Below are 19,900 nucleotides of genomic sequence, written 5' to 3'. Positions count from 1 at the left end.
AAGAGAAGGGGGATTGTTGTCAGGGCAATAATTTGGTCTAAGTCATAAAGAAAAGGCCACATCTTGGTTTAATACACATAGTTGCAAAAGCTAATTAACTACTACTCTTCTTTCAGCAGTTCTTGTTTCATCTTCTGTGCTCTCACCACCACAGTAGACACTACCATTTAAATATCACCTGTCTTAAAGGAGGGCAATTCAAAGTAGAGTTTGGAGACATGCCTCGTTTCTAAGTAATTGACCAAAGAGCTCTACAGGTATAGCAAAACCTTTTAACAGATTTCCATGAAGACACCCATCAAAACTCTCTCAGAGCCGCACAGGTGCCTGTAAACTAGCTAAGTGTCTGTCACAGTCCCACTCGAGACAACAGACATCTCAGCCTTAACTAGTGGAGGAGAGGAACAGCAAGAAATCCAGTGACTGAATTGTTTTTAAATACTGCCTTTGTTTTTTTTGACCTGTACAAGCTCATGCAAACAGCCAGATGTCTTACATATATTCCAGGCTTGTTAGATAGAAAAGGAGAGTGTCCTTTTAGGCACCTTAAGTGCCTAATATAATAATAATATGTAGCTGGTTAATTTCCAGCCATAGCACCTACATCTACTTTAGCAAGAGAACATTAGAGCCGAATAATTGGTGCTGAGGACTCAATTATCTACAACACCCCATGGACCAGAAGCTGATCAGCAGCTGGAGGTCACTGAAAAGGAGGACACTGTGACCCTGAAAAGCAGTTTCCAGATTACCTTCATCCAAGAACAATCCAGTACAAGAACTCCAAAACCACTTCAGGCTACAAACTGCATTACAGCAAATGGAGACAATCAGGAGATTCAAGCTGCACACACACTCCTGTCTAGATGCATGCTTAAACAGCCTAATGCTACAAAAGCATGAAACCTTTTGTATATTTAATCAAAATCCAATACAAAAATATTTCATTCTGAGAGACTTCAGACAGTGTATAAGTTAGTGACTGAAAAAAAAAAAAAAAAGGATTTAACAGAAGATATACTAAATCAGGATGATGCTTTAGATATTTAAAAATTCACAGATTGCACAGCTTACATGAAACCTTGGTTCAATCTCCTTTGTTACATGTAGGAGAGAAGCTCATACTTCAGTAACCAGCTAGTTGTCTGAACACCAATGGAAAGCAAACTGAATCTGGGTCTTAAGAGCTTGAAAAGCCAGGTGTTTTGTGGAGATGAAGGAAGGAAGGCAGGGAGGGAGGAAGAAAGGAAGGAAGGAAATAGAAGAGATTCCTGTTCCTTGCATTAACTGAATTTTGCTTTTCACTGGAAGCTTTCTTACACATGAATGTATGCTTGTATTGAAGAGCTAAGATACTCTGCAAGAGTCATGTATACACATTTTTATTGTCTTACTGGGAGGAAAGAGCACCTCTGCAGAAATGAGCACTTTGAGGAAAAGTAAGGCTCCATCTCTGGCAATCAAAAACCACTTTGTTCATACCAGTAGGATGCAAGAAAGCAAAGATGTTGGGAAGAAATACTGAAGAAGAAGTAGGGATTTTAATTACATACTCTGAAGAATAAAACAATTGAAGGATGTCAGGATATGATTTATAATCAAAGGCACTAGATGCATTAGGTGCTTACTACAAATGAGCCACTGGGCACCCAGAATATAAAGACAATGGTTGGACTTTGATGATCTTAAAGGTCTTTTCCAACCAAAATGATTCAGTGATAACAGGGATGCTCTGATGTCATACTACTCGCCCACCCAAGCTCTTCTCCAACAGCAGCAGCAGGACATGGTACCACCTTAAGAGAGCAGGTGAACCTGGTCACCTTCTGAGATCTAGCCTCCTACTTCCCAGGCATCCACACTGTCCTGGTTGAGATGTCAGGAGGTACATTCCTGCCTGCTAAAGGATTTTGGTATCTGCTTATGGGCCCACGCTTCACATATTTCCCTACTCCCTTTTTGAGTTTGCTGGTATAACCTGTTCCCACAATACTTTCCAGAAGTTCATGACGTGCTGTGTAAAAAGGACTGACCTGTTTGCTCCAGGTTTCTTTTACTCTCCATGGAAAGAATCAGGAAATATCTGGTTGCAATTTATCTTACCTTAATGTGCATGCTAAAATTGATCGGAAGGGCCATGCCCTAAAATTATCTCCAGAGTATAAATGAGGCATAAGGTAACTAGCTCAGATGTAAATGTGTGCAATGCAACATCTAAAGTGAAGTGAGACAAACCACACCCTGTCAGTTTTTAACTGGTCTTTTCCAATTTAAAATATATAATTTAGCACACTTTAATTAAATATATTTAATACGTATATAAAGTAAGAGAAGTTTATTGCTAGTCTGAGAGTGATGCCTACATAATCCTTCCTGTTGGGATGACTGCAGCAGGGGAAAAAAAAAATGGTAAAGAAGGCAGAGTCCTGATTTCAAAGCACAAGTTTGATTTACTGTAGTTAGTCCTGGTTATTCTGCATCTCCCTAGGTTCCTTCGTGATGATGGTTAATCAGTTGCTGCATGTTCACTGTGGACACAACAAAGGATTTCACATAAAAGTACAAAACATTCTGAGCAAGGCACTGGAAAAGTTTTGTTAAATGATACAATATTCCAGAAGAATGTGATGAGTCATTTTACTGTGAAAGAAGAATTCTGACTTCTGAGAATTTTCACAGAAACACAAAAAATGCTTTACTGAAAAGTTATTACCACCTTTTTGATCCTGTGCCTACTGTCTGCAAGGGTTTAGAAAATCAGGATTATAAGATTAAGAAGAACCTCAAGGGCAGCAAGTTCATCCCCCCTGCTGCCATGGGCATATCTATGACACAAAACGCCCACTTCTAACTCCATCCAGGTTCACTTTGACATCATCTAGGTATTTTGTTCATACTGTCCTCTCTGGAAGACTGCTGCAGAGTCACATTTCACAAAGGATTACCCATTTTTTTTCAGTTTTTGGGTTAAATTTATTCATGTTCAGTCTAAACGCTTCGGTTCTTGCACCAAAACTCTTTGCCTTAGACGGTTATTTTTCTTCACTTGTTTCAACCATTGATCTATTTATAGAGAGCAAGTATATCCTCTCCCAGGGTTCTTGCTCAGGTAAATAAGCCATGTTCTGGTAAGATAATTCCTCATCTCTGCTGGAAACATCACCTGATACAGACTAGAAACAAATGTGTCTTTGTCACAGCTGGATTATATTGGCATCTTATGGTCATGCTGTGATCAGCAAGTTCTCATCTTACAGAAAATTTCTTATGAGCCTTTCTGTTCATCTGTTTATTATCCTGGTGATCCTTTGCACTTGGCAGTGTTTCCTGAAGTTTAGCTCATGCTTTAATTAGTGCAATCCTCCTCTGTGCCAAAGCATGGGAGTTAAAAAACATTAAAAACTTCAGCAAGGAACTGCCCTTGAGCCTGATGCTTCTACTTTCAGTGCCACCTATTGTGATATCCTCTTTAGCAATTTCTTAGTTATTGCTATAAATTCCCATCCCCCTGATCTCAACAGTAATTCTCCACATGGCACTATTTCAACTGTCTTACTGAAATACAGATTAGGTTTATCTTATTTTCTTTCTCTAGATAATCAGTTATCACAGAAAGCTATCAGATGTGTCTGGCTTGACTTTGATGTTGTAAGTTTGCAGCGTTTTGGGTCCATTGCACCTGTAGTTATTTCCATTCATCCAAGCCTCATCCTCATTAACCTTCCTGTCTACGAAACCCAGTGCTCAATGTCTTCTTGACAGATCAGACAAAAAGCACTAATTGGTTTTGAAGTAGATTTTTTTAATTCCTCACTACCTGATGGCTGTATGTCTTCCTGTCCTACTTTTCCTAATGTGAAGAACCACAGGATAAGGCTACTCAACATCCATGAGGTCTTGTGTGGAAAACCACAGCCATTTGCTTGCTCCAGCTTTACAAGACCAAGCAGGTGCTGCTGACTGCCTTTGCAGGGGGAACTATATCACCATCCATCAGACGCTTCCCTGTGTCAGAAGACTCAGCTGAGTGCTCAGGAAAAACAGAGGAGAGCATGAGATACTGGATTTCCCCACAGATCTGCAGCAGACACCAGATGCCCGAAATACGTGAGGCTCAGGCAAAATGTGCATACAATCCAGATCATATGGCAGAGTTCACCATCTGAGAAGTCACAGGAGCACAAAGTACCTCCACCCAATTTTTGTACTGGCCCTCCAGTACTCGCCTCCTCTCTCATCCATCCCCCCTCCTCACCTTCATTAGACTAAGTGTGAAAGTCTGTCTATGAAAAAAAAATGTGTTTGAGTTTCTCACCATGGATTGTCTATACCCTATAGACAAAGATGGGAAAATTAATCTTTTTTATTATTATTATTATTAGGATGAGATTCGCCGTGCTCACTTCTCTCAATTACATGTAAATTAACCCTAGAATGGTGAGCTTAAACATGGATGTCTCTGCTGAAAACCTCTAAAATTAGCTCAAATGTGATTGCTTTCCCTTGTGTCTGTCCCCCAGCCTGCAAGGGAGAGGTGTCTACCCAGCCATCTCCAGCCCTGACACAGCACTGCAATATGATTCTCAAGCTCTTGACCCACCACTTCAAATTAAGCAGCTCTATGCCAAAGTTTTGCAGGGAGCCAAGTGCAGCTTAGCCAGCGTCTTCACTCGCTGTGGTGCAGAGCCAAAGTACACACAGCTACACCCCTGGTCAGCCCAGTGGATAGCTGGCTCCGAGCTGGAGAACAAGTCCCACATGCTCTTCCCTCTGGGATCACTGGGAATGCTGCCAAACCACTTAAAGGGGAATATCTTTACACAAGACCACATTTTATAATGGTTATTGAAAAGCCAAGTATTGAAAATCCAGGCAGATGCCAAACTGTGTCTCAGGGCTGATGCAAACGCTGCTGGGAAGACAGCACTGGGACGCTAGTAAACTGGAACATAGGACCTATATTCCATGCTACAGCCTCACTCAAACTAGCTAAATGCCTTGCTGCTGACACCTGTAGCTCAGGAAGTTTAACACCGTTTTATGCGATGTTGGATAAATATAATCTGCTATTGATAATCTTTGCAGGTTGAGGATTGTCCCAGTTGCACCCAGTGCCAATACCAACAAACCCTTCATGCTATATACAAAAGCAAACGTGGGGACTCTGCAGGCTGTAATCTCCATAAAACTCTCCTCTTAGCACCGTGAAGTGGAGCTTAAGAGTTGGTGGCCAATCAACAGCGAAACACCACTTCTGTACTGGCTGTGTCCACCCCCAATTAGGCATGTTGTTCTTCTAAGGTCAGTAATTAATCATACCAGAAACATAACATGGGGAGCAAGAAAGCAGTGTCTTGTCACACCTGTAGAAGAATAACAGGATATAAGAACCACTGCAATGGGTCAGGCTGTCCAACCTGTATCATATCCTTTGACATTCCAGAATAAGCTCCAGAGAAAAATGTGAAAGCCACTCAGACAAATGGGGGATATTTAGGCTTGAAGGGTGACTTCAAGCATTGTACTGATCTCTAAGTGGGAGATAATAATTTAAGTTGTTATCTGTATTCACTATGAATCCTGTTTTTTAACTTTGCCTAATTATTGGTCTGAGTCACCTCTTTCAACAACGAGTTCCTGCACCTAATTGGCCATAACAAACTACTTCCTTATGTTAGCTTTGAATTACTGCCTTCTCCATTCATTGATTGTTCCCACGAACACACGTAAGACATGAGTCCCTCACCTCTTTCTGAGCAAACATGAATTATGAGCTGTACTCAGCTCCTTCCTAGCCCACAACTGGAACTTCTCATGGACTTTAAGCCACACATTTAGAGTCTTGGATTCTTCTTTTTGTTATCTCCTGAAAGTATTTGTATAACTCTGTAAGTGACCCTATTTAAGCATATGTCTTATTTAAACTACAAAATGTCATATTAATCTATCCTATCCTCCTCCTCCAGTTATGCCACAGAAGGAAGGCCATCATTCAGTAGTTTGTCACAAGAAACACAAAAGTCAAGTACAGAAGGTTGGCTACAGAGAAGCTGAAGGAGGAGGTGGGGAGAGAACAGAGAGCTAGCACTGAGACTGGATGCCTGAACAGGACACAGCACCCAGGGAACTTACTCCTGAGACTCCTCTGCTTGAAATCAGTCATTCTCTTGTGTACTTTTACATGCTCACTGCCATAAAAAAATAGTGGAACATGCAAAAAGCCTCTCAAAACACAAGAACTAGCTTCCCATAGTTTAATGTTTCTTTTTTTCTCTGGCCCTCATATGCAGTATCCAAGCTGCTAACACGTGGAAATTAATCTTTAAAAATACTACTTGTTCTCCTTTCCACCTGTTCTTAGATTCAGAAATACAATCTCTCAGCTAAGCTGTCTGTCTTCATTACAAATCATCCTTTCCTTAACCAAGACTGCATAGGTGTTCAGCAGTAGGCATTTTAGGAAGAGTAGATTATTCTGAGAAACAATCTGAGAAGATGTTGAAAGATCTGCAATCTTGCAAAATAAGGATGGGACTCTGGCCATTAAGAAGTACTGAAGGGAAGATAATCATTGCTGGGAATGAGGAGACACAAAAAATAGCCAATGATGAGGATAATGAAGCTGTCAAGGGGAATGGGATTGAGAAGAGGAATTATCTATGTCAGATAGGACAGGATAATAAGCACAAGCAGTCAACTTTGCTATAAACGGGGAAATCCAACATGTGGACAGATGCTAGAAAAATAAAAGCTGCTATTGAGTAACAACACTTTGCCCAAGTCATTGCATTTGGCAAGAAGACAGAGTACAGTTTTGATGTCTTTTGAGAACGAGCTTCTTTTGCATCTTAGAGATAGGTAAGGAGTGTCAGTAACATCCAAGAACAAATTCCAACAACTAGTATAAAACCCTGATGCAAAATCAGCCAAATAAAAATGCTTCATTACTCATGTTTTATAATAAAACAAGATGTGCTGTGTTTTATTGACTGAGTACAGGAAAACCACTAAAAGCCGTCTAACTAGAAAAGTCTTTGGACCACAGAAAAGAGAAACACTGCAGAAAGTCTCAATCCAAATGAGCAAGACTGTCTCCTTCAACATGTCTTGGTCTATGAGTTTCTTCTGCAATACTCCCATAAGATTTCAGTTGCTTGCACCGGCCACTTAGAAATCTGAAATTGCTTTATTACACAGCCAGTGATGTAACAAGAAAAACTGAGTCTGCCTGGCAGCTTTCTGGACAGCTGTCATTGCTTGTGCTTCTATCTTATGTCCAATGTCAGTGTTAGTATCACAGGAAGTTTCTTTCTTTGATAGTTAATGGTCTATTTTGTTTAATTACTTTATAGATTTGACATACCTGTTGACTCCCTTGCCAATGCATAGCCAGTAAGACACTGTCCCCCAGATGCTTGAATAGTTCAGGCATTTCTACATGGTCTTAGGTCTACTATCTATGATTATGAAATGCTAGTGCCCTGCAAGTCTCTTCCCAGAATCATCAGATCATTTCCCACATTGGGAACATGATGATCCAATGTATCCTCTCCCATTGCTCTCGCACTTTCAGACTTCCATACTCACTTCATTCCTAAATGTATTCCCCAAAAGCACTCCCACAAAATGAACAGTCCATTAGCAGAACTCTGAAAGGAGATATATGGATCATCACATTTAGTTGACTGCAGTAGTATAACAAGCTTTTAGCTCCAGACACTACACAACAGTATTCACTATTCAACACTTCTTTCCCACATTCATGGCATTGTGAGCCACGAGACAAATCCTGAAACCTTTTAATGCAATAAAAGCCACCCAAATGCTCCAAAAGTAACAACAGGCCATAGGAATAAAACAGGAGAGAACAACGATATCATCAGAATCCTAAACCCTTGCAACAGAATGGAAATGATTTAAATAACATGCCCTAACAAACCTGGGAAACTGGCTACCTTCCATGGCACAGACAGAGGGAAAAAAGGAGGCTGAACAAGACACATCACCGTTCCTTGACTGTATAACTTGGGTGAAATTCCTCCCTGACCACCAGGCCAGAATGTCCAAAATCAGATTAACACAAGCCAGAACTAGTATCTCCTCCTTTACAATGCCAATTTCAAAGTGGTCTCTATATCATTATCCTAAGCTGTGCTATGGAAATATGCCATTTCTGAGCTGCTCCATGCTGCACTTTGCTACTTTTAATATCCAGACTCTGAAAATGCTCATGCCAATTTGTTGCTGCTTTTATTGGAATTCTCCCCTATTTTAAGCAGCCATCTCCTTCAAGCACCGCTTTTCTATTTGCCAGAAACAGGGATGGGGAGTGGGACAAATGACTGAGTAATTACAGTTTCACACAAAAGTGGCATAAGCAGCAGCCCAGCTACGAATATGAGACACGGGGAAAGTGCTATGGTGCAAGACTTCCATCCTGACACCTCTGAGACTGTTTTATTTCTTTCATCAAAGAATAAAAGGCATCAATCTGCAGCTTCGAGAAGTCAGTCATATTGCGGCAGGTTATACAGCAATTTCACAAGGGTAAACTGACCCAATTTGAAGCAGTGGGCACTCATCCAATGAAAGAATACAGAAGGCAGCGTCTGAAATGACTGACTGACTCACTGTATCAAAATGAAATTTTTCAATAACACGGCAAAATGGGACACCAAGAATTTCCATGGTAAAGTAAAACTAAAATGATAGGTTTTTCTTTCCCTTAGTTCTCTCTCTCTCTCTTTTTTTTTTTTTTAACTGAAGGATCTCTCTTAAATACTTTAACTTCTATGAATCAGCAAATTCCAGCTGCATATGTTTTAGATCCTTTTGATTTGCTCTAATTACATTACATTACTTTCTGAAAACAGGAATTATTAGAAATCTGAGAAAAAGCTAGCTGGTGTGATGGGGGTTTGGGGGCAATAATGGATGGTAATGATGAGGAAGAATGAGAGGGATTTTTGATCATACCAAGCATATTATTAGGAAGTAAGACTGCAGCTGGACCCTATTCCTGCAGCTCTGTTCCTTGCCCTGGTTGGTTTACCCCAGTAGCCCCTTCTTGTTCAAAACAAGAGGCATTGTTGTGGCTGGGAAAGGAACTGCTGCAATAAAGCCAACTCAAGAGCTCCTTCGGTGCATTTCCAAAGTCCTACACTTGGCATGGTAGACGTGCTACATGAATATGGGAATAAACATTTTTTTTCAAGGAACACATCTGCTCAACTTCACAATTTACTTATGTGCTTGGAAGTGACAGGATTCTGAAAAAAAAAAAAAGTTTATGGAAAATTCAATTCTCACTGATTTCCCTTAAGCTCCTTTGAAAAGCCCTGCCTTAACACGGCAACTCTTTCTTTTTTTTGGATGTTCCGTGTCCGCCACCTCTCAGTGCTGGTGGCAATGGGAGGACAGCAGGAGGAACATCAAAAGCCAAGACAGACTCTTGGGATTAGGCTCTATCACTGTGAAGTGTGGTTTGCGATTTCATTAAATCACTACCCAGCTTCCCCCAGAAAAAATCCTCTTCCCCCAGAAAAACTCCTATGACATTTATAAACAAAAATGAACTAGAGAATGGCTCACCTCTGGGGGACTCCAGGCCAGCTCATTGCACACCAAGTTTAATTTTAAGTGCTAAATATGCACACAACAATGCAGTATTTTCTCATAAACCCATTCCCCTGCATTCCCATTCACCACATCACCCCACATTTCCCCACCTCCTCATTTGCTGCCCATTTTCCTAATGTTCCTCTTTCTTATCACCCCATGCTTTTGTTACAACTGTTTCTAGCCTGGGTTTAGCCTCCTCGTGGGATGCATAACTGGTGATGGCCAAGCTGTTGTGGTGTCCTTTCTCTTCGATTAGTGACCTGAAAACTCCGTCTCCAAACACAGCCTGTACCCAAGTTAACATTTTGCTACAACAGGGAAAGAAATGAAGAATGAAATAAGTGTATTACAACAAGCATGTTACCACTGAACAATTATGAGCCAGCTGAACTTTCATTCCAAACCTGAGGTCAGAATTATTGGATTGACTTTTAAGTAAAATTTTATTACCTAGACAATGCAAAACAAAAAAATCATTGTTCAGCCTGGCAATGCAATATATTCCCAAACAAAATCTCAAAAGAAAATAAATGTTGCATTTGAAATTCTATCATTTCCATATATGCTCAAGGAAAGAAAATTAGAACAATTAATCAATAACTACATTTGCTACATGCCTGCAGCAAAAGCAAGATTATTTCTTAAAACACTGAAAGTTAAATAAACAAATTGGGTAAACTTTGCCCTCAGCTCTGGAAAACAACTGATCCAGTGGAGCTATTGCATATTCAAAAGAACAAGAAAAAAGCTGACTGAGAAAAAGGCATCGGAAAATCCCAGCGAGCTCTTATCAGAGCGTGTGACCAACTACAAGCCTGTGCCCTCTCCCCACTCAACTATTTGCTGTCTTTTCTAGAAGCGGGATCAAAACAAAAAGATGCTGCTATCTTCCCAACTGTAAAGCAAATAGCTTGTGAACTTGTCCAGCGAGATATAATCCCAGGGGTGCCAACAATTCCTAGCCGTTAGTAAGGGCATTAAACTGATTAACCTACAAAAGGATTTCTGGGTTGACTTTTGGACTCAAAATAACAAGGCATTTCCACAGTATAATCTCTCCTGGTCAATTTTAAACGATTCAGCTGTCCTTAGAGGTGTGCTAAGCTGACTAAAACAGAACTCAAAGCTCAGCTCTTATTGCGACCCAACGTGCAAGTATCAAAATTGCCACATGCAGACCCACTGGAAATGCAAGTGGCCACCCCCTTGCCCAACAGCAGGTCGCAGGGGGCCTCACAGCACCTGCGACGTGCAGAAACCCCTGTGCTTCCCATCCCACAGCAATCAGCAGCCCTGGGATCATCCGCAGTCCCAGCCCCTCGGTTCCTACAGCAGCTGTTGTAAACAGCATCTGTAAAGGCTTTGGAAACTGGGAGAATTTGGAGCATCTTTTTGTTTGGAATCCAAACAAAACTAAACTTTCAACTTGTGCAGCTCTCCGTAACACAGAGTGCTATTTTCTTCCCAGACTAAACATACATAAAAACGAAGCAACACAAAAATATGCTTCAGTGTGGCCAAACCCAGAGATTCTTCAATTTCTTTGTCCTACTTAACCCAGTGTGCATCCAGAAGGACCTTCCCTGCCAAATCTCCAGGGTGATATACCACAAACTTGGTATAGAAAGCCAGAGTTTTTATGGTGTTTTGTGCTCTCAGAGCATAGTTTAAGCTGTTACAGCAAGCCAGAAGTAAGTTGCTATCACCACTACCCTAAAAAAACTACATTCACTATTAATATATATCGTATTTCAAATTTTCTTCCATTGAATTACATTTCCAGAGCTTAAATTATGCCATACATCATTCTGCCTCCAATCTGCCAGCAGAGAGGAAGAATACAATTTTAGGAATCCTGCCATTTCCACCACCACCAAAAGCATCACAAGTGTCTTTTCTCAAACTGATCTCTCTGTCTTATAGAAGGATTTTGTTCCTACCACTAACACTGAAAGGCCATTCCAGAAACTCAGCCCTCTAAGGGCTATCCATGTATTCCAATAGCCACTCTAATGTTATGGATATTGAATTTTTATCCTTTTTTTTTTTGTGTGTGTATTGTTCTTTAAATTTTCTTCCTCTCATTGATATTTATGCCCAGGAATATTTATAGGGAGCATTGGTGTGAATCTAATTCTTCTATATCCTTGTTATCATTTGTCTCCTGCTCATCCCATTTTTTCCGACAGCTCCAGTCCCTGACTATGGCCAGAATGTCTTTCTCCTCTTGTGCTTAGTCAGTTACTACTCTTCCTTCTTGGCAAGCCACCCTCTGTTTCTGCTGGCATATTTTCTCCCAAGTGCAAAAAAACAGATCTATTTCCAGAAGACAGTCTTTTCTCTCATGTTTATACTCATGGTCATATTCCATGGGTCATCTTCTCCCTCAGATATCTGTCCAATCTTTTATTTCAGTAATTTCCAAAATGTCCTGAGATATTTTCTACAACTTTATTCTTCTGTTTCTTATTCACAGACTTAATCTAAAATCAGCAGTCACAAGTTTACCTGAGACAGTCTTATTTGAGCTTTGGCAGGCAGATATTCAAACATGAAAAGTTTTTATTTAGTATTTAAAGTAGGTAACATACATTCTCTAATTTCTACAACTCATGTCATCATTGTACATGGAGGTCATGTCCTCTACTTCTTCAGAAGCACTCCTCCATCATTTCCTCTTCTTTGTTTTTACCATCATGGAAAGAAAGAAGAGAATCTCCTTGTATAGATGTTTTTCCCTTACAAGTCTCTGCAAGAATGCGTCTTTGATTGCTGGCTTCTTGGCTTCTATAAAACTTTGCCAGGATCAACCCTGCACCTTCACGTTAAGTTCAGCAGTTTAACTATTCATCAGCACCAACCAAACACACAAATCACACACTCAATTGCAAGGATTAGCAAACAGCCCTCCAACTCTGCCAACTACAAACTGTAAATCACAAGGCTCCACTAACTGGAGCAAAGCGAACTACAGAGCACCTCCATGTGTCTGTGTTCTTTCCTGCTCCTCCCAGCCTAAGAAGGATATGTATATTAGTCGCTCAAAAACACTTAAAATACAACATCTCCAAACCTCCTTATCCCTAAGGAGACCTTCCACACGCTTCACTTCAGATCCCCCCAAACTGTAACAAATAGAAGACCTCGTCTAATTCAGGAAAGAGGTCAAAGAGAGAGAACCAAGAATGTATCATATTTTATGGGCATTTATTAGTGGGAAATAAAAGAGTATCAAGGAGCAGACAGCTTTACACTCGTACCCAATCAGACTTTGTAAGATGTGATTTATTTTTTTTTTGCCTGTCTAAACGCCCTTATCTACATTAAACTGCTGTTAATCAGTACTCATTATCTTTCTGACACCAAACAGAGCCCAGCCCAACATGTTAAATAAAAACTTTGATCTTAAATGAAAAGCATGGCATTTAGAAAGGAAGCATACTAGATTACCTTGGATAGGAACCAGAAATATCACCCAGATACCTCCAGCAACTGCTATGTCAACAACTACAAATCAGGCACCTGGCACTTAAAATGAGATGTGAAAACACAGATTTGGGGCTGTCTGCAGAATTAAATACAAAGATTTCTGGTTATAAATGCCACAACTACTAAGCACTAAAATCCTCAAAATGAACAGGGACTATCATAACAAATCCTCACCCTCAAAATAAACAACAAGGAGTTGAGATGGGACTTATCCCTATGGGCTCAACCTGGTGCTCTTCCACACACAGAACACATGAATTCTGCTTCCATCCCACTTCAGTAATTTGTGTAGCATGTCTAGGTCCTGCCTGTTCAGTTTTAATAACTTTTTCTATAACCTCTAAAAGGCTTTTAAAGTTATAGAACCTGTGCACTTGAGGAAGCCCACTCTACTTTTCCATGACAACACCTTATTCTCCAAGTAGTCATGATATTTCTATAATTAAGGGTCAAAATACTCTTTACAGATAAAAAATGCTTTTTTATTACAGCAGAATATTTGAAAACATTTCTTTTGCAAATGTGTATGCAATCAGGTAGAAACAACAAGGGGAAAGTTATTCATTCTACCTTTGGAACTAATTTTAATAAAATGGGTATCAGTGGAAGATCAAACTCCTCAGTTTACCACATTTTAAAATGAAGTTCAAATTATTTTTTTTTCTTTTGATGATTAAAGCTTCAGAAAGGTATGTCAACTTACAGCTGTTATTATAATTTGTGAACATAGCATAACCAATCCTAGCTACTGGAACAGAAGAGAGCAGCATCTGACTTGAATTTGCTTTATGGTTTGACTGTACATGTTTGTCATCTCTGGTGTTTGAAAACTACTTAATTCAAATGATCGGTGATTAGCATAATCACTACTGCAGCAAATTCTTTGCGAATATATACTACCCAACTGAAAAAAGACCAGAACAGGAAACAGAACCAATTTGGCTTTTGTTCTTTGAATTAAGTCTTAAGAAAACAAGAACAGGAAAATACAGCTATGATGATCTGTACTTTCAGAAAAATTGATTACTTTCAGAAAAATCCACACGTATTCCACATGCAGTAAGTGAAACTTTGATGGCTGTCTGAATGTTGAAAGAAACAGTACGCACCAAGAAAAGCCCACTTTCCTATGCTGCAATTATTGAAACTTTATTAGGTTTAGCGCTGAAGGTCAACAAAAGAGTACTTACCTTTTGTTTTGGAAGGGAAGGGAAATCAGTACTCTGTTGCTACGTGACTGGTTTCCAAGCAGCAGTTCCACTCACTTCTTTGCGGAAACAAAGTGTTCTTCTGTTTCTGCAAATGCTGTTTATATTGAGTAAATCCAAGTATGTTCAATTCAGACAATATACTGTGAACCAGTAATGAAAAAAATGCATTTGCAAAAAACAGAATATATCACATTGAACGACCCCTCTCAACAAGAGATGCATCATACACATGAGATTGCTGGCATGACATTTTCTGGCTGTTGACTCAGGAGAATGCCAAGCTTTATGAACTGTACTTGATCTACCCAATTTGTTTTGTGAATAAATGCGTATGGCTTCCTCTGTTTCTCAGCAGGTTTGAAGGGCTTAGATATGTCAAAAGCAACTCAAGTGTCAGTGGAAATACTATAAAAGAGTGTAGTTTTCAGCGAATACTGATCAACATCCCTCAACAACCAACCAAGGATGCATCCATTGAATATTCTTTTTTATTCGCATTTTTACATTACTATTATTTGGTCTTTATAAAAAGTGTCTCTTACTCTATCCATCTGGAGTCTGACATGACTCAATTGTGAAAGTTCAGAAAAAATGAATAATTAAAAAATGCAGTACAATAGGATGAAATCCATTCAAGCCAAATTTAAGCATCATTAATCAGATCAAACTTCATTGCCCTGCTTGCACCAGCCCTCAAATGAACAACCTGAACTGAATCAAAGACTTATTTGATTATTTATTCAGATAATAAATAATTCATTCAAAAAGACAGAGCCTGAAATCCACATTCATATCTGTTGAATTTTCAAGAATTTGAAGGAAATTATTTAGTCTCTTAACGTAATTGGCATCCAGTAAAATAAATTAGTAGACATCAGCTTTCACTAGCTATTAAGCTTTCCACTCCCTCAGGAATAAATGCAGAAACAAGACATTTAAAACACTCTGCATATTGTAAATAAGGAAAAAAATGCCAGAAAGCATGCATATTAAGAGTTAGTCTGCTCCTTTACATAGAACCAATCATTTATGAAGATGGGTTTTACATTTTAAAAAATAAACACATTCTGCAAGCTCATTTTCACTGGGAAAAAAAAAAAAAAAAAAAAAAAAGAGAGAGAGAGAGACAAGAACACCACAGAGAAGGAAAGAGGACTAGGAAGAAGCCCAGGACTCGATGTTTCAGGAAATGTAAGACATAAGCATCAAAAGTCTGGGCAGCTAAAAGGGTTTTTTTTTGTGTGGGGGATAATAAAACCTCATCTTCACAGACAGGGCTGTGAGGAGCCCTGGCTGCAATGGTGCTGTGCACATCCTCCAAATGATGCTATGAAGAGGTAGTGCAACAGCTGTACAGCTTCCTGATACAAACGAAGGCTGCATGAGCTCCTGAGAATAACTGACCCAAGTCACCTACAAAATTACATGCGCTTCCCCACACCCATTAAAAAACATTATTCAAGTTGTAAAGTCAATCACTCTAGAATTATGTAAGAGGAGAATTTAATTTGCACATGGAAATGTAATTCAATGTTTTTACCATATGTGGTGTAATTTTGTCTTTCATTACATGATCACATACGCTTTCTCTATGGATATCAGGCTATGTAGTCAAAGAAGCAATACCCTGTAGCTTCCTACCTCATCGCTCTTGCACAATTTGAAAGGTTTTATATGAATAAGCCATGGAAATGTAAGAAAAAAAAAAAAAAGAGGATCACAGCACTAAAGCTGTTACCTTTTCTGTCCTTAAGGCTCTATCTCTGCTTCTGCTAACGATTCCTACCTGAAGCCAGATTCACAGATGGAAGTTCTCCATGAACATCACATCTCCTGATTTCTCTGTGAACAATCTGAGATTTTGAGATCAGACTTGTAGAAAAACTGCAAGTATAACCGATGGGGAAAAAAAAAAAAAAAAACACATGCCAGGAAAAGGGCACAAACAGCCAGTGGACACTTTTGGTTTTAACCGTACCTGTATTTCAGTTCCTTGTTCATGAAATGTGAAAAAAATGATGCCTTACACTGTTGCATAAAAAGAAGTGTTTACTAATTGTGAACAAGCTGAATGAGGTCACAAGGAGAAAACTAATGCTGAGGTTCTATCGCTACAAGTACTGGTAAACTTTCCTTATTTAATTATACTTTCCACGGTGCCTAGGCAAGCCTGTGCCTTGGCTTCTCATTTGTTAAAAGCACTTCCCTTCTTTGGAGGGCTTTTATGAAAACGAGCATATGCTACAGATTATGAGAGACTCAGATACTGTGGTGATGTGGGATATAAATACTCAAGACAGACAGCACTATAGAAAAGCCAAGGACAAAACTGGTGTTTATCTTTATTTGTCTGTTCTCAGAGCCCTGTATTAATTCAGGTCTGAAGCTACAAATTGAACAAAGGGTGGAGGGGAGAACCATACAGAATATGAACTGCCTCATTAACTGCCCATTTTCCACAGCAAAGGAGGCACTTCAGAAAAAAAAATAAAGTGACAGACAACATTTAAACTTCATCTCAGTAAACCTGTCATCCTTGGAGTTGAAGTAATGATTCCAAGGTAATCTTCGTTTTGACAACCCAAGTGCTAGTGTTTGCAGCTCTAATGATTTCTGTTGCATGTCCTCTGTATGAAGAGAGAAACAAAGCTTCTGCTCCTGAGGTTCTGCACTCCAGGCATCAAGCTGATAGCTCTTACCCTATATACAGTCCCAGTGCCTTCAGAATAACTAAGCAAAGTTAGCAAAGTAGCAAACAACGCACTGACAGCTATTCGATGACTCTATGAAAAGCACATTAGGTGATGAAGCCTTGCAGCAAAATCTGGGACCTTTCCTGCAAATGCTGAAATTTAGGAACAGTAATATTAATAGTCATATAATAGTCATATAAATACTCATTTACTTGTTTAGTTGAGTCAACTGTACAATCACAGCGTTACACTTGGCCAAGTGCACTCTAAGGGCTACTAAAGAGTTTAAAAATTATGGGACCAGGAATTTTAGTGCCTTCTGATACTTTGACCCCATCTTCCCCATCTGTATTTAGTCTTGAAATACTTGTAACACTAAACAATGCAAAGGTAATGTAGGAAAGTAGCAAAAAGTTGAGTAAGATGTGTTGGATGTTTTCTCGATGTTCTCATCATATGAGACTCTACGACACACCTGCTGATGATAAGCATACATAGAGCAGGACATTAACAGAGTTTGTGAATGTGGACGGAGGTATGACGGATCATGCCTTATTGGCCATACCATTCCAGTTGGACAGACTGAATCCTTTAGCCCCTTGGTGAAAAAAATTGTACACACTTTTGCTTAATTCTTCCTGAGAATCTGCAAGTGCTTCCAGCACACTTAACAATTATAGCATATATACATACAGGGCATAAAAAATATTTATAGCAAATCACTGATGCCACTTACTAGAATAGAGGAGCATAGGGTCTTTTTTTTCCCAAAAACTGTTCACGCTGTCAGAAAAGCCCATACTTTGTTAAGAACATATTTCAGTAAGACATTTCAGCCAGCTCTAGCATCTCCATTAACTCAGTGAGACTTTTTTTTAATCAAACGCTTGAATTCCTTCAATATCTGTGTTAAGTACTTCCACAGTAGCTGTAAGCAGACACTGAAGTGGCACACACTTGCAAACGTTGGAGGGCAGAATTAAACATTTCTGTTGCATACAGAAAATGGTTTAACTCAGTGCACCGACATTTACTTAAGGCAACTACAAACACAAAGTTCGTGCCTCCAGTTGGCCAACCCAAGTTGGCTGCCCACCTGCCATCGGGGAGCTGGAGGCACATTCAGCCCCAACCCTCGTTCCATGCTAATTTGGCTTCCACACCGGCAGCAGACCGGTCTATGGGTCCACACAATGGGGTGGGCTGAGGGTACCCTTCCCTTTGACATAACCCATTGACTGAAGAGCCACCAAGGCTGGGAGGTGAAGGCCCTGCGCCTTCCCACTGCTCACCCACCATTTACCTGCAACAGGTGATGCGCTGCCCGGTAGCCGAGGCGCGGGCCTCCCCGCACACCCGGCGGCAGCCGCCCCGTGCCGTAGCCGTGCCAGGCCACCACGTAGGGGTTGTCCATGGTCAACCAGTAGCGCACCTGCCCTCCGAAATGCCGAAAGCAGAGCTCGGCGTAGTCACGGAAGAGCTCAGGCAGGACAGGGCTGGCCCAGCCACCGAAGGTGTCCTGCAGGTGCTGCGGCAGGTCCCAGTGGTACAAGGTGACGACGGGCTCCACACCCAGCGCCCGCAGGCGGCCCAGCAGCCGGTCATAGTGGGCCAACCCAGCGGGGTTGAGGGGTGCCGTGCCGTTGGGCAGCAGCCGGGCCCAGGACAGCGAGAAGCGGTAGTGGGAGACCCCCAGACGCCGCAGCCCCTCGGCGTCACGGAAGAGGTTGTTGTAGCTGTCACTGGCCACGTCGCCGCCCGTCGGACCCGTGAAGCCAGAGCCGGGTGGCGTGGTGGGGCGGTGGGCGAAGGTGTCCCAGACCGAAGCCCCTTTGCCCTCCTGCCGCCAGCCGCCCTCCGTCTGGTAGGCAGCGCTGCCTACACCCCAGAGGAAGCCGTCGGGGAAGGTGTCGTGGAGGAAGAGCTGGTCCTGCGGGTAGGGCAGGCGGGCGAAGCGGGACCAGGTGCCCGAGCCCTGCCCCGGTGCCCCGAGCAGCGGCCGCCCGAGCAGCAGCAGCAGCAGCAGCAGCAGCGGGGCCATGCTGCCGGCGGGGCTCCGCGACGGCGGCTCCCTCCTGCCGGCCCCCCGCCGCCCCCTTTTATCCTCACCTCTCCCCTTCCCGCCCCCCGTGCCGGCGGGCACGGCTATTAATAATTACCTCGGAGCTGCCGTCTGCATCTTGCCCGCCCGGCGAAGGGAGCGGAGCCGGCTCCCTCGGGGAAGAGAGAGGGCTGCCTCCGGGGGCGGGATCCGGGGTGAGACGGGGCGGGCAGGCGGGGAGGAGCGGCTTCGGGGGTCGCCTCTGGCATCCCTCGGGTGGCCCCCGGCTGCCCATGGCTTCCGAGGGTCCCTTTCCTGCTGCTCGGCTCGACCCCAGCCCCTGAAGCGCCCCGAGGAGCCGTCGGGGGAGCCGCAGGGTCCTCGGAGTTAGAGCAGGGGAGCACCTCGTGTGAGGGAATGAAGGGGCAGTGTTGGGTTTTACTGCTTTTCTTCCTTTTTATTTTAATCCTTCACCCAGTATTTTCGTCGTGCTATCACATCGAGAGACGCCACTGCTGCGATTGCTCGTGTAATAATAATTAGAGACTCAGTGGGCAAGGACCTCATATACTGACACTGCCCAGCAACCCACGGGTTGGCACATCGGAGTAACAGCACCCGCTCTGTTCTGGGGCTGGATGTTGTTGAACTGGGGTCTTCACCCAATACAAAACAAGTGACAATTAGAAAAACCTCACAGATCTGTATGCAGAGGAAACAAATCAAGCCGTGCGTTTCAGTCTGATTATTTGGTTGCACTTCTTAGCTGCCTGTGTGGGCATGATGCAGAGAAATCTTTTTAAAGCTCTTATGCTGCTGTTGTCTTCTCCTTCAGACAAGGAAAC

The 19,900-nt window shown here is 41.7% G+C and overlaps 1 protein-coding gene across 1 annotated transcript in view; it reads right to left on the bottom strand.

Moving 5' to 3' along the window:
• KL (klotho) overlaps positions 1-19,067 on the bottom strand; it is a 57,564-nt gene extending 38,497 nt beyond the window's left edge. Inside the window, exon 1 of the mRNA XM_084506713.1 lies at positions 18,318-19,067. Coding sequence (XP_084362839.1) covers positions 18,318-19,055 — 738 coding nt within the window. The 5' untranslated portion in view covers positions 19,056-19,067. The remainder of the gene's footprint in view (positions 1-18,317) is intronic.
• Between the last annotated feature and the right edge of the window lie 833 nt (positions 19,068-19,900).

This window comes from Aythya ferina, assembly GCF_964211825.1.
Source record: "Aythya ferina genome assembly, chromosome: 1".
In the NCBI taxonomy this organism is placed as follows: domain Eukaryota; kingdom Metazoa; phylum Chordata; class Aves; order Anseriformes; family Anatidae; genus Aythya; species Aythya ferina.
This window is presented reverse-complemented; position numbering and strand designations above follow the sequence as displayed.